This window comes from Trichomonas vaginalis, chromosome VI (assembly GCF_026262505.1).
Source record: "Trichomonas vaginalis G3 chromosome VI, whole genome shotgun sequence".
Lineage (NCBI taxonomy): Eukaryota > Parabasalia > Trichomonadida > Trichomonadidae > Trichomonas > Trichomonas vaginalis.
Window position 1 is genome coordinate 368,323 of NC_067208.1, and position 15,240 is coordinate 383,562.

Consider the following 15,240-nt stretch of genomic DNA (forward strand, 5'->3'; position numbering starts at 1 on the left):
AAGTTTTTTCGTGTGTTCCATAAAATAAATCCCAAATACTATCTGGAACATTATCTTGATGGAGCCCAAACTTAATTTTAAAATAAAAATAAGATTTCTTGCATTGTCAATTTTTTTCTTCTTCTTTGATTTTGAAAAACGATTGATAGCTGCATCATTCAAAGACAAGTTGTATTGATTATTTTGTTAATGAAATGAGTCTGTTTAATATTTAGTTCTAAAGATTTATCAAACGAGTTATTGGAAATTATATTATGGAGAAAATAGCATATCTGAGCAATGTATATCTAAAATTCCGATATCTAGAACTAGACAAGCAAATTACCTAATAACTACTTGTAAGTTTGAACAAATTGAAGAAAAAGTAATTGATTTGAATACAAACTCTGAGGCAAAGTCACTTATTTCATTCTGTAACTTCGCGAATATTAGAACAACAAGCAATACTATTTCATCAAATCAAGGAAATTTTGTTTTTTATCGTTCTTGTTGTCATGATGCTATTCAAAAATCTGTAACAACTGATGGAGTTGTTTTATATATTACTATTAGTTCCAATACTGTGATAAATTTTCATGAAGAATCTTCTATTACAAATTGTGGTCTTATAAATACAGGGAATTCCATAATTTACCAAAAATTTGGTCATTTCCGATAATAAATGTAAATCTCAAGCATCGTTTGAGGGATATTCATATCAAATTGCAAATATATCACAATGCTCTTTCGTAAATAACGAAGCAAAAATTGATGAATGTTTTGACGTAGAACAAAAAGGTCCTTTCAATTTTTATCAATGTAATATGATCAAAAATAATTGTTCTGATAGATGTTTTCTTTTAATTGCCTCAGAAGCAAACTTTGATTTTTGTTCGTTTTTAGACAATAAAAGTCCATTGATATTTTATTTAAAATCAGGCTCAAAAACACCAATTATGAGTCATAGTTCTTTCAATGGAAATAACCAAAACTTAATCACCAAAGATATGATTAATGATTATTATAACGACTTATCTTACTTACTTCATGATTATTGCCAATTAACATTTCATTTACAAATAAATATTCTTTGTTCTTGTAAAATTTGTTCAAAATATCATTTTTTGAATTTTATTTTTATTGTGAATATCATAAACGATTAAAATCATATTAATGAAACTTTAAGAAAATATCTAGATATCTATATCTATAATTGACTCTAAAATTGGGCCTGTATATAAAGTCAAATGTTCTTTATGCTATTTAATGAGTATAATGTTGTTTCCTTTTCTTTTGTTCAAAATATTAGCTCAAAATAAGATCGAACAAAAGAAAAGGTGACAATTGTAATTGGATACTTCGACTAAATAAAAAATGTTAGATAAATGACGATTCCTTTTGGAGATTTCCAATATACCATAAATAACGATGATTATACTGCAGGAGTTGCGTCATGTTCATCAACATGCCCATCAATTATCAATATTCCGAATACAATCACATATTCTGGAAGACAATATACTGTTACAGATATCAATTATCAAGCATTCTTCTCTGTTACTTCTATAACAAATATAATCTTACCAGCAATAATTAAAAATATTGAGATTTCTGCATTTGACAAAACTTTTATACGTTTTTCTCCAAACTTACCGTCGAGTTTAAAGTCGATAAAAAACTTAGGTTTTGCATCTTGTTTATTTTCATCTATTACAATACCTTCATCCATTGAATTTCTTGGAGATGGTTGTTTTGGATACAATCCAAATTTAATCGAAATAAAAATATCCGATTCAAATCCCAACTACTTTGTAGTTAATAAAACTCAAATATATACTAAGAATAGAACTACTTTAGTTATGGTATCTTCGAATGTAACTTCAATTGTAATTGACATTAAATGTCAAATTATCCTACGATATTGTTTTTCATGTACAACTATGAAAACAATTTTGATACCTCCTTTTGTCTATGAGTTAAAAAGGAAAATTGCTGAATTTTCTTTGGTTGAAAATTTGATTTTATCTGGTAATACAATTATTAACTCAGATTCTTTTCTTGGTATGGATTATCTCAAGAGTATTACATATTTTGGTACTAAAATACAAAAAGATTTTTCAATTGGAAATTTAATTAAAGTTTCTGTTTGTCCTGATTATCAATCTAAGATCTTTCTCTATGGAACCATAAGTATAGACAATACTTCGCCTTGTTTCTATGCAAAATGTCACACGATTCATCCGCCAAATTGTTATTTCTTTCGAATTGAGGTCTTATTCTTAAGGTTAGGATTATTTTGAATATTTTCTATTGGATGTAAAAATATCCCCATTGATATTAATTTTCATGATAGCTTAGAAGTTTTAAATTTTGAAAAGCAAAAAAATCAAAATATGAAGAGATGGTTTCAAACTTTAATATCATTTATTTATTAGTATGAAAATGATTTTGGAATCCAGTTGTTAACTGTTCCTGAGCAGAGACATCTATGACTTGAATAATATCTCAAGAGACTGAGCCAATTTTTACTCTTGATGAATGTATTTGAATCTCCAATTATAATGAGACCGCATCTAGCTCTTGTTAGTGCAACATTCAAACTTCTTTCGTCATTGAGAAAGCCAATATCATAAGTATTGTTTGATTTAACAGTGCTGAATATGATTAATTCTTTTTCTCGGCCTTGAAAAGAATCAATACTGCTTATTTCAATCCTCTTAATATAATCTTCTCCTGCAATCTTTGTATATCTGTGAAGATTATCACGAAGATAAAAGTTTTGACCAGAGTAAGGTGAAATCACTCCGATGTCTGATGGATTTGCTTTGTTGACAAGAATATCAATTAAATTTGCAACGCATTGAACTTGATCGCGATTTATGTTTGATTTTCCATCTGATGATTTTTCTTCTGGTTTTCCTTTGAATTCCCAAAACAAGATTGGAAGTCCATTGTTTGGCCATTGAATCCATTTCAGGCACTTTGTTCTGTATTCCTGTGAAATTCCATCAGCAACCTTTGAATCATAGAATTCAGCACTTGGAAATTGAGAAATTGATGGATGCATTCTGAATTGAGGAGCAATATTGAGTTTCTCCAATCTATCAATGATTGTGTTATCATATTTTGCTATCTTAGATTCTTTTGCAAAAAGAAGTGGAGGTAATTGCTTCTGATCACCAACTAAGATTAATCTTGTTTTTGTTTTCAGTAAAGGAATGATTACTTCAGGGTCAACACTTTGAGAACATTCATCAACAATCAAAGTGTCAAAGGATTTATCTTTCATTCTAAATGAATTAGAAGTTGTTGAAGTTACAACTCTATAATTTGCAAGAATCTTCAATTCACGTTTGTAAACAGCTTCGAGATTGCTTTTCTTATCTTTGTCGAATTTGTGCCCGTTTTTCTCTTCATATATCTTAATTGCTTTAGATAATGAATTTTGAGAATTTCTCTCAATTCAGGATCATCATCATTTATTGGATCAATACTATTAAAGAAGTTTTGAATAGCCATTTCTCTTGTAATGGAATTGCTCCTAGCAACTTTAACGCCATATTTACTCAAAATGTTGCATGCATTGTCTGCTGTAACATTTGATTGTCCAACAACAAGAATTCTCTCATTAGTTTCATTCAAAAGAGCAATAACAATCGCTGCAATAACTGTTGTTTTTCCTGTTCCAGGAGGTCCTTGGATGTATGAAAAATGATGATTTACAGCATATTGGACAGCTGATTTTTGGGCATCATTCAATGGAATCGCTTTTATAGCATGGTTAATTGGTATAGGTTTCATTTGATTTCTTTCCTCAAAATTCTGAAAATCTCCAAGGAAAACAGATTTTTCGATATCATTTATATTTGAAAACTCCGAAACTGCTCTGTTTTGTCTTAAATAAGGTATTTCCATAAAAAGAATAGATATTGTAACATATTCTTTTTGGTAAAAGCGAGATTTTCCATAAAATTCCAAATAAATCTGCGGGTATCTAACAACTTTGACAACACAATACTCATCTTCATCATTGTATGTGATTTTGATTGATTGTCCTGCCGTGCAAACAGTTAGAAGTTTTCCAACTCCTGTAAAATAGCATTCCTTTGTAGATGTCCATGTAATATTGATCATTGGAAAACAATCTCTGTTTGTCTTCATTCGCGAAAACTCTTTTTCATTCATGATGCATCTCTGCATCGTAACTTTGTAATCGAGTTCTGAAGGGTATTTTGTTTTGCATTCAATGATTTCTTTGGCATTCAATTGAGTTAAATTTCCTTTTCCTGTTTTTCGAAGGAAATCCTCATGAACTAATTTTAATTTTTCTTCAGTAACTTCAGAGCATTGTTCAGCAGGAGGAATCGCAAATAATCTTGGATTTAATTCATTATTCCTTATTAACGGATCAAAATCTTCATTTGGTTGCAAACAATTGTCTCTACAAATAATAACATTGCTGTCTTTCAAGAATCCTAGTGCATATATATTCCTGCATCCGCATTTTGTGCATTCTAAATTAAGACCAGAATCTCTTAGCCAATTAATTGCAATTAAAGCATGTGATTGTTTTTGGTTTGATTTTCCATTGCAAAAGCACATTTGTGTGCGTGGGCAGTGATATAAACAGCTTGGGTTTGAACATCCGCAAAGGGCGCATGCATCAGTCATTAGTAAATGACTTTCATAAAAGTTTTTCGATATAAGACACTCTATTAAAACTTGAATGAGATATTCAAAAATTGATAAGACACCCTTTTCAATATTTTTCCCCTTTTGAAATCATAAGTAGAGATATTATATGCTTTTATTTTGTAGCGAATTAGCCCCATCTAATAAAAAACTCAAGAAATCGTAAAATAATTTTTATAAAACAACAAACATAAGAAATAGTTCTAGTGGTCTACCCCAACGAGGATTACAAGTTATATATTTTTCTTTTGGGCAGCCAAATGCATATACTGTTTGATTAATTTCAGTAAGATTTCCGAAGAACTCAACTTGATCTATATCTGCCCCAAGTTGAAGATCTGGATTACAAGTAGACTCGATATTATAGAATTTAAAGCATCTAATAAAACTAGAATTTAAGTTAAACAAAAATTGCTTAGTTTCTTTTTCTGTCATTACATGTTCATACGATTGATATCCTAGATAATTCTTTCCATCATTACTAACTTCAACTGCGAATCGTTTTGGGCGGCAAGTCTTTGAAGAAGTTGTGAGTTCGAAAGATTCAATCGTAATTGAATGAAATGGAAAGCAAATTGAAAAATATCCCTGAGAGGTATTTGAAATCCAATATGAATTAATCGAATAATCAAAATCAAAAGCATTTTTGATTTGATAATCCAGTCGATGATCCGATTCTTGAAGTGAAATGTATTGTGGGAATGTAAAACCATGTATGGTAAACAGATAGCGTAAAATCCCATTTTGAAACGCATAATCAAAATGCAATTAGGACATTTTTTTAGATTTTATGGAGATTTAATTTTGACAAAAATTGAAATAATAACAAATACATTATTTATTAGATAAATGCGTTGTTATGATATTCAAAAGAAAAGAAAACGATAAAAAATTGAATCCTACATAAAATAGATAAATTAGAGAATCGATTATTTTTCATTCAAAATTAGCTTTTGTTGATTTTAGTATGAATTTAGAATATTTTCATAGAACTACGAGAAATTTTTATTATACTAATCTCCAAATTTTTCTTTGTATGTTCCAGAATCTCTAAAATCAAAATTTTTTCAATCAATATTTTCAATGAAATAGTATATTATTGTAATTGTCATGTTGAGATCAGTACTACCAAACATGCATTCAATTTGCATAAAAATATAGTTACAATCACTTAAATTCAATTTAAATCTGAAAAATTAACTGTTAAATGCAGTATTATTTATGAAAGAAATGAATAAAGTGTAAATTTTATAATCAAACATTACAAAAGTACAAAATAATAAATAGCAAATTAACTTCCATCTTCACCGAATTCTTTTGTCCATTGTTCGTACTTCTTTAAGTCTGCCTTTGACACAGATGGTCTTACTTTACTCAAAGAAGCATTGAAATGAGACATATTCGCAATAGGTTGAGCGAGATCTTCAGGAGGTAATTCATCCCATCTTTTTGCAACACTTCCCCTTGCTGATGGTGAGCATGCGACCCAAACTCCATCTCTTTCAACTCCTTTTGTGTCTTTCGCTTTGACTTTTTTGAAATGAGTTGCTTTTTGGAGTTCTCTTATGGGTTGCATCAGAGCATCTCTGATGAGAATGGTTATGTCTGCACCACTAAAGCCTTCTGTGGCTGCAACGATCTTTTTAATATCACTTTTCGTGATATCTGTAGATGCTTCCTTCAAATTATGGACAATCAAGGCCATTCTAGCATCTTTATCAGGTAAAGGTACATAAACTCTCTTTTCGAACCTTCGTCGCATAGCAGGATCAATTGCCCAAGGAAGATTTGTCGCTGCAATAATAATTATTCCGGTATTGTCAACACCTACGCCATCCATTTGTATGAGGAACTCTGTTTTCATTCTTCTGCCTGCTTCTGTACTGTTGTCTTCGCCTCTGTCGCCAACTAATGAGTCGATTTCATCAATAAAGACGATAGAAGGCTTTGATTGTCTGGCGGTTTGGAATAATGACTTAATAAGCTTTTCACTTTCACCGACCCATTTAGAAGTTAAGTCGGATGTAGAAACAGTAAGAAATGTAGATTGATTCGCTTCTCCTGCAACTGCTTTAGCGAGGAAGCTCTTTCCAGTTCCTGGTGGTCCGTATAAAAGAATACCTTTCCAAGGTACTGTTGGACCTTTAAACATATCTGGAACTTTTATTGGCATAATAACTGCTTCGTAAAGGGATTGTTTAGCAGCAGTGAGACCAGCAACATCTGAAAATTTGATGTTTGGTCGCTGACTCATGATTGCTGATTGTAATGTGTCTGGTTGATTTGAATTTTGCTGTTGGGGCCTTGTTTGAACTGGTCTCTGGACAGGTAATCTTTGAGGTTGCATATTTGATACTGATTTTGTCCTTTTCGGCATCTGGCGCGGTGGTTCTTGAGGTTGAGGTGGAGCATTCAAGAAAGGATGCAATTCTCGAATACGTGCTTGAAGATTTCCGATTTTAGTGGATACTTCATCATTTAACTTTTGAGGTAGACCATCTTTCAATGCTTTTTGAAGAAGGCGTTCGCATTCAATATATTTTTCAAGTGCAAATGCGTAATTTCCTGCATTATCTTGTTGTATAGCCATCTTAAGAGGATCTATAACTTGTTGATAAGCCATTTTTCCAGGAAATGCTTCTTGCCGCCTTTCCATTTTTTTCTAAAAAATTACTGTCAAAATTTTTCATCGGAATCGAAAAAAAATCGTATTTTCATCCCTGAAAAATTATGGTATTTAATTGACATATGTGCATAGTAAAATAAGTTCTCAGATTGATTTACGATTTAGTTGCATTTTTTGAAATGAAACTCTCAAGATAAAGGGAATGAGATAAGTTTAAGCTTATACATTGATGAATCTTGTCATAAAAATTACAATTCTATATAGGTGATTCGATGTATTCATATATTTCATGACATTTAAGCTTAATCATAATCAAAGAAGACTTAACTAAGTCTGAAAAATATTCAAAATCAATTTGTTTCAGCATGTAAGATTGTATTCCATTTCATTACAAGGATACATGAAAGAACCTCCGACATCAGTTAGTAAAGTTTATAATAACATCACCGGAATATTGTGATTAGAAATTACATTTTAAAATATATTGATTTTAATTGAGTAGTATAAGTATTATAAAGTCTTGCTAATGAATTCATTTCTTCTAAATCATTATGACATTTCTTCATTGAACATATATTACAATTTAATCATTAACTGCGATACACTAATAGATACTTAATGATCTCATTATAATTCCGATTTTGAAATTAAAATCTTCGACTATGTGAATATAAATCTGATTTTTCCAATAAAATTGTATATACATTTTCTATTTCATTTGTTTAAATGATTAAAATCTTGTTGATTTCGTAGTAGTATATGAGTGCGGGTTTAGTGACTTTTTTTGTTACATCTATATATAGACGATGCATTAAAATATATTTATTTATAAACACATTAAAAAAATTAACATTAATTTTAAAATAATTTATTTTTTATCTTTTATAAAAGAAGCTATATATAGATGATGTCAGATATTCCGCGATTAATTAAACATTGTTTAAATCCTGAATGGGTTAAACTTCAATTTAAAAATGAAGATTGTGAATTATTAAATGAATATGAAAGCCAAAATAAGCTAATGAAGTATAAATATAATGATAAAGAATATTTAATTTCATGGAATCAATGGAGTCATAATCAAAGACCTCATAAACGAGAAGAAGAAATTGAAAATAATGAAATGGAAATCATTGATGACATTAAAGAGGATGGAATTCCTAAATTTTGTAGAAAAACCTTTAGAACTAAGTTAGGAGCATATAAACGTAGAGTATTAAATCCTGAATATCTTAAACATCAATTTAAAAAGGAAGACTGCGAATTATTAAACGCTAATGAATATGAAAATGCTAAATCAAAACTGAGATATAAATATATTGGAAGTGATGAAAGGTGTAAAGATAAAGATAAAGTTTATACAGTTTCATATAATAACTGGCACACGTTAGGGATAAGAAAACATTTAGGGGATTATGGTAAAAGTTCTGAATTCTTCAAATCTAGTATGTATGAGAGAGTAAAAGAAATTAGAAATAATTATTTTCATGAATGAAAGATTCACTACCATAAAAAAAATAAAAAAAAATAAAAAAAATAAACTTTAAAAATTCATGTCTTACATTTTTGAATAATTTATTTTTTTAATTCGTAAGAAAATGAGTGGATCAAGATTCGTAACCGTCAATCAATTAATGGATGTTCTTTCACCAATTCTTGAAAATGTTAAACAAGTAGATGTTTATTTCGATGATTATGTAGAAAGTATATATTATAAAGGTAAGTTTAATATTAAACCTATTGCTTTTGCATTTGATAATAAATTAATTGAAAATGCAAAAATTTGGGAATTAATTCCAGATATTGAATTTATAACAAATATTAATGATAAATGGTTTAAACGAATTCCAACCACAAAAGTTCTTTGTAAATTAATGATCAAAACTGAGGAAAAAGAATTTAACGGGTTTAAATATCATCCAAATAAAGTTTCAGAACTAGAAAATGAAAAACTTCAGAAAAAATTAAACGATAGACTTTCAAATGATCGTATTGAAAAAATAAATAAACTAGCAGAAGTTGCATTTAATAATGAAATATTTGATGAATATAACCTTGAACTCAGTGATGGACTTTAAGTCCTGGGCACTTTGTGCCTTGGGCTTTAAGGACCCAGGCTCAACGAGTCATGATTTATGAAATCAATTATTTGATTCATTCGCTCTTCAATAATTTCTATTCTTTTTGTTAAATCATCAATTTTCATTAATGAGGTGATTCTTGATTGAGGAATAGATTTTAAACTAACAACACCTTTTATTTTTGAAATTTTGAATCCATGACCCTCTGGGTCTTGGACTCTGTCCTCAACTTTAAACATTTTATTCAATTTACATGTTGTCAATTCTTCAAATAATTTTTTATTATTAGCATAATAGTCATTAAATTCATCAACAGATGAAAAAAGTTTTATTTCAGTAATTGGTTTAACAACGTTTATTTTTTGTTGAACATTTTCACTTTCATTTATTTCTTCCTCCTCTGTTTCATTTATTTTTAAAATCGGTTTCATTTATCATTAAATAAAAATTAGAATATAAGTGATGAAATAAATTTTTTAATTAATATTAAATCAGAGATGGCGGCAGGATTCTTTAAAAAATTATGGGAAGGAATTAAGAAAGCTGCGGGTTGGGTTTATAAAAAGGTTATTAAACCTGTTGCAAACTTTTTGGCACCAGTAGCGAAAACGGCAGGAACTATCATAGGTGGAGTATTAGGTACTAAAGCAGGTAATCCAGCGATGGGAGCACAAGCAGGTAACGCAATTGGTGGAATTGCTGAAGGAATACTTAATAAAATAGGGGGTAAATAGTGGAAAAATAAATATTATTTTTATCTCAATATCGGTTGTAGTCGACGATAAACCTTATCTCCTTTATTTAATACTTCCCTTACCGGAACATTAGGTGCTATTTGTTCAGCAACGTCACTAATTGCTTCTTTATTCTTAAATATCCAATTTGCTCCTTTCTTAATCCCTTCCCAAACTTTATGCGCTCCTCTTTTTACTTTATCCCATAACTTTTTAAAGAATCCTGCAGCCATAGTTGATTATTTCATTAAAATTAAAAATTCATTTTCATCTTTTAATTTTGATTTTTTATTTATTAATAAATGACGACTAACTATTTAGTGCCAAACACCAAACCGATTAATGGAAATGTGTTTCATTCATTCGAAAAGATAAATGAAATATTCGCAAAGAATGACGGAAGAAGATATTATAGAGAACTTGAAAGTTCATGTTATGACTCTGATACTCCATATTTTGATGATAAACAAACTCATTTAAGAATTACAAATCCGGCTCATGATGTGAATCAATTAGGTGACACATATATTAAACGCAAAGTTAAAGCAACTCTAGTTTCAAATAAAGCTTTCACATGTGATGCCGCTTTTAAATGCATGCGTTTATTCGTTGGTTACAAATCATCAAATCAAAGCTTTAAACAATTAGAAGTAGAAACCGAAAGAGGTGATGCTGGTTATCTTCAGATGGATTGTGCCCGTGAATCTTTCGCATTTGCAACATATAAACCAAAATCAGAAAGGAAAGTTAAAAAGTTTGTTCATTCGTTATATAATAATGTTCAAAAATATGATAACTCAGTATGTGGTAAATATATTGACCCTTCAGAAGTTTTCAAGAAAGCAAATGAAGAAGTTGATATCACTTTTATATTTATTCCAGTAAATGATTTGTTAGCATTTCAGGCGTTCGATGATTATCCTAAATCATTTGGTGAAATCATTCTTAAATATTATGTTTTCAGGGATACTTTAGTATTTTGTCAGGTTGACCCGTTAAGAGTTGCTGATTTACAAAATTACGTTTATGAAAAGATAACTGATGAAAATTATGAAAAGATTATGAATCATGTTTATAAATATGATCGCAAATTCCAACAAATCGGACTTCCTGCAAAATTAATTACAAGCTTAGCCGCTACATCTGCTGACGCAACAGTTGAAGATGTTATTATTTCATGCACAAAGATGGAAGTTTTAGAGGATAAATGTATTACACCAGGATACGGTTTAATTGAAGAATCAGTTAAAGCAATACCACGTTTATTCAGTAAGGAAGATCCATTCATGATTCCAGCTCAACATATTGACGTTCGTTCACTAAATGGAGGTTGCATCACTCCTGAAGGTATCAGCTCAGATTTCTCATACGCTCTTCATAATGTTACAGATGTTGTGTTAGCATTTCCGAAGAATGCAATGCAAAGAACAGTTTTAGAAAATCCAATGCTTCGAGGTCTTCAGGTCACTATAGATTCCAGAAACTTCCCCGATCAAGCGATGACCACAGTGGGCGACATATTCTTTACACGTATGCTTCAAGCTTCTGATTTAGATGGAGTGAATGAATGCACGGAAGAATACGAGGACTCATTAACTAGACCACTGAATGATGATAATGGCACACCATTAGCTAGAACATGGAAAGACCAAACTTCATTCTTATGCACTATTCCAGTTCAACGTGATGGAGCGGGTATATTCTTTGATGGATTAGAAACTTTCAACTCACAAGTTACAGTACAAGTGAAAGCTTATCCAATCATTCAGGGTGAAAATGACACTTACTGTTCAAAGGTGACAAATCCTCCTCAGGTTTGGTTTACTAGGACAACATATTGGACATGGACACCGGATGAAGGTTTGAAATATCATCCAACAGGTACACCCCCACAGTATAGAAGTTCATATGATGAAATATTGATGAATAGAAATGTTTAAAATTATAAATTTATTTTTGATTAAATGGATTTAAATTCATCCACCCCTTATGAAGAATTAACAGGAGTATATAATACATACGTAGATGATATGATTAATGAAGCATTGAGTGATAATAGAAATGCTCTATCTAAGGAAAAATTAATGAAAATTCCATATTCTGAATGTTACTTAAATTCAATCACTGCAGCAATTGGTAAACAAAATAAAGGTAAAACATTAACGATATTAAAACAAATTATCATTATTGCTAACACTTCACCCTATTCACATGTGTTAATTTATATCAACCGTTCAGGTTCACCTTCAGATGATACATTTGAATCTTTAAAGCATTTAATCAAAATTCCAATTATTTATTTATCACAAGAAGAAGCAGAAGATTATTTAAAAAACTTTGTAATGTATAAAGAATTATATAATACAATCAAGAAGCAAGGATTAGAGGATAAAATTATTGATAAACAACGGGATGAATTATTTGAAACACTTTCTATTTCAAATTTTGATAGAGAATTTTTGCATTCACTCATTTTTCTAGATGATGCGGTGAAATCAAAACTAATAACTAATGAGAAATCATATTTTAATCAATTATTAACTCAATGTCGACACATTCAGTGTTCATTCTTCATGGCTGTTCAATACTTTAAAGCATTAAGCACAAACATTAAATCAAACCTGTCCACCCTTTTCATTTTCAGTGGTTTTAGTCGTCAACAGTTGAATGTTATGCTTTATCAAGTGAATTTACCAATGAGCATTAATGAACTTTACACACAATATCAACAATTAGGAGAACATGGAAAAATAATAGTTGATTTAAATAAAGGTTCCATTAAATTCGAATAACTTTTTATAATTAATTTTTATTTTTTATTTATAATTAAACATGACAGAAATTGCAAATCTTCTACAGGTTCCATTAAAACAAGGAACAAACAAAAGGGTGCATATAATAGAACTATGAAAGTTCCAGACGGAATGAAAGAATTAGTCCACATTGTTGCCGGTCTTCAAAAGGATGTTAAACAAATAAAACGTTTTAACATTACCAGAAGCTCAAGCATATGCCAAACGTCACGGACCAAATTGGGAAGCACACGAAGCAGACATTACGGGTCAAATGGAAAACCTGATGGAATAAATGAAGTTTTCGTTACTGATGGTCAAGGAAATATTAAAGTCATAAATGGGTATAAATTAACTATAACTGATTATCCTAAACGTAAAGCATATAATGAACATTATCCTATGCAATTTGATGAAAATGGAAAAGCTGTTAAACAAAAACATTGGAGAAGGTGAAAATGGTCCAATTAATTCATACCGTCATAATCCATATTCTTACTTCAATGAAGAATTAAATGCTATTGAAGGGACCGGATGGATTACCACGATTCTAACCAGTTTGATGGTCAATATGCAAATTTAAGACCTGAAATTCCAGCTAAGAAATTCTTTAAAGTTGCTTTATTCGATCCAGTTTTCGCAAATGTTAAGATGAACTTAAACAGCAATTCCAACCAATTATAGTAGCAAGAATTGCATCAGGTGCTTTATCTCAAGCATTCAAAGATTTAATTAAGAAACCATTATATCAGCAACGAGGTTTAACTTATGATTTAGTTAAGGAATCAGATAAAAGAAAATTTGAGAAATCAGATGATTATAAGAATGCAATTAATGAATATATTCGGTCTATTAATTTCGATGAAAATGCTAAAAATCAACTTCATGAACAATACAGGAAATAATAGATTCAAAAGTTCCAGCAAAATAAAAGTTTAAATATATTTTTTTATTTCGAATATAAATGAGAAGACGTTTCACTAGTCAAAAGAACACTAACGCAAAAGCAGAGATTACGGTTGGTTATAACGTAAATGATGATAAATCACGAATTATTCAAAATGTTAAAGTTAATGTTAGTCCTGAATTAACAAGGTCAGCAACTCAACCAAATTTATTAACTCGTGACTTACCGAAGAATGAGGAGAATGAAGAAAACCATGAGAATGGAGACCCAATCATTTTATCTGAACCTGGTAAAGAACCTGTTGAAATTCCCACTTATCCAACATACCCCCACCTCTTTCATCAAACATCGAGAACCCAGGAATCTACGATTACAGTCGCAATGCGCCATATAAAATAGACATTAATTCTGAATTAATGAAAATTTACCGTGATATCATAACTGATAATTATGATTCAATAATAAATTTAATTGACCAATCCGGTTTAATTATTTTACCTTATGAATCATTAATTCACATTATCGCCATTCTTTGTGATGTTCAGATTCAGACGTTAAGATTCAATTTTTCATAGATGATGAGGTTTCATGCTGCGGAACAGTTGCAAAAATAAATCCTATAAAGGATATTAGCACAATTAAGATATCAAAGAACGGAACAACAACTGAACTTCATTTAACATATAATGATATTTATAATAAAATAGTTGATGAATATAAAATATCACTTGAAAAATTCTTTGTTAAGGCTATTTAATATTCAAGCATTAACATTATTGAATAATAATCCTTTGAATCATAATCAATAATAATTGACCTTTCGCCAGTTTCTATCGTTTGTTTTATTTCTTTTTGTTCCCCACTATCTGGATCGGTCATTGTAATTGTTTTTGTTATAGTATCTGCTTTATCTTTAACTTCAATCTTTTTTCCATCAGGATATTTAAACCAAAATTCCAAAAATTCGATATTGTCAATCTGTTCATATTTTAATCTATCAATTACATTTTTAATACCATCTGAAAATCTTATGAAATGGTCATTATATGGGTTTGATTGAACTAAATTTGAATGAAGTGAAATATAACCTGATGATGAATATGACATCGACTCATATTTTCTGAAAACACTAAAATTTATAACATGAATGAATTTCTTATTCGTTGAATTTATGAATTCTTGAGGTAATCTTATTCTAGTTTTATTTATCACTGGAAAATAACGCTTTACCATATTTTTAATCGTAATAAAAAAATGTCAATTATCAATATTATTTCGAATAATAACTGTGAATTAAATTTAACAGTTAGCGGAATTTATAATGTTACTCTCGTTTCTGTGAGTGGTAAATTTAATCCCATTCTTTTAGACCCTTCAGATTATATATCATTTATTAAAGATGACCATGAGCCGCATAGCGGCGGGGTCG

General features: G+C 29.9%; 5 protein-coding genes across 5 annotated transcripts, besides 1 other annotated feature; 2 read left to right on the top strand and 3 right to left on the bottom strand.

Annotated features, from left to right (window-relative positions):
* Positions 1 to 2,410: 2,410 nt before the first annotated feature.
* Positions 2,411 to 3,268, bottom strand: TVAGG3_0778040 (nuclear-transcribed mRNA catabolic process, nonsense-mediated decay; the record flags this gene model as incomplete). The annotated part of the gene is made up of 1 exon (XM_001313397.1): positions 2,411 to 3,268. One exon carries the CDS (start codon positions 3,266 to 3,268, stop codon positions 2,411 to 2,413), a length of 858 nt encoding a protein of 285 aa, XP_001313398.1.
* A 53-nt stretch (positions 3,269 to 3,321) lies between these two features.
* Positions 3,322 to 4,650, bottom strand: TVAGG3_0778050 (nuclear-transcribed mRNA catabolic process, nonsense-mediated decay; the record flags this gene model as incomplete). The annotated part of the gene is made up of 1 exon (XM_001313396.1): positions 3,322 to 4,650. The coding sequence occupies one exon, from the start codon at positions 4,648 to 4,650 to the stop codon at positions 3,322 to 3,324; it is 1,329 nt and encodes a 442-aa protein (XP_001313397.1).
* Positions 4,651 to 5,894: 1,244 nt separating this feature from the next.
* Positions 5,895 to 7,333, bottom strand: TVAGG3_0778060 (AAA domain-containing family; the record flags this gene model as incomplete). Its single annotated transcript, XM_001313395.1, has 1 exon — positions 5,963 to 7,327. One exon carries the CDS (start codon positions 7,325 to 7,327, stop codon positions 5,963 to 5,965), a length of 1,365 nt encoding a protein of 454 aa, XP_001313396.1.
* An 871-nt stretch (positions 7,334 to 8,204) lies between these two features.
* Positions 8,205 to 8,767, top strand: TVAGG3_0778070 (uncharacterized protein; the record flags this gene model as incomplete). Its single annotated transcript, XM_051246215.1, has 1 exon — positions 8,205 to 8,767. A coding segment is annotated over one exon (563 nt), but the record flags the coding sequence as incomplete, so codon positions are not given.
* A 164-nt stretch (positions 8,768 to 8,931) lies between these two features.
* TVAGG3_0778080 (protein of unknown function, DUF4108 family) lies at positions 8,932 to 9,375 on the top strand (the record flags this gene model as incomplete). The annotated part of the gene is made up of 1 exon (XM_001313394.1): positions 8,932 to 9,375. One exon carries the CDS (start codon positions 8,932 to 8,934, stop codon positions 9,373 to 9,375), a length of 444 nt encoding a protein of 147 aa, XP_001313395.1.
* Positions 9,376 to 11,476: 2,101 nt separating this feature from the next.
* Positions 11,477 to 15,240: part of a mobile genetic element that runs on past the window's edge.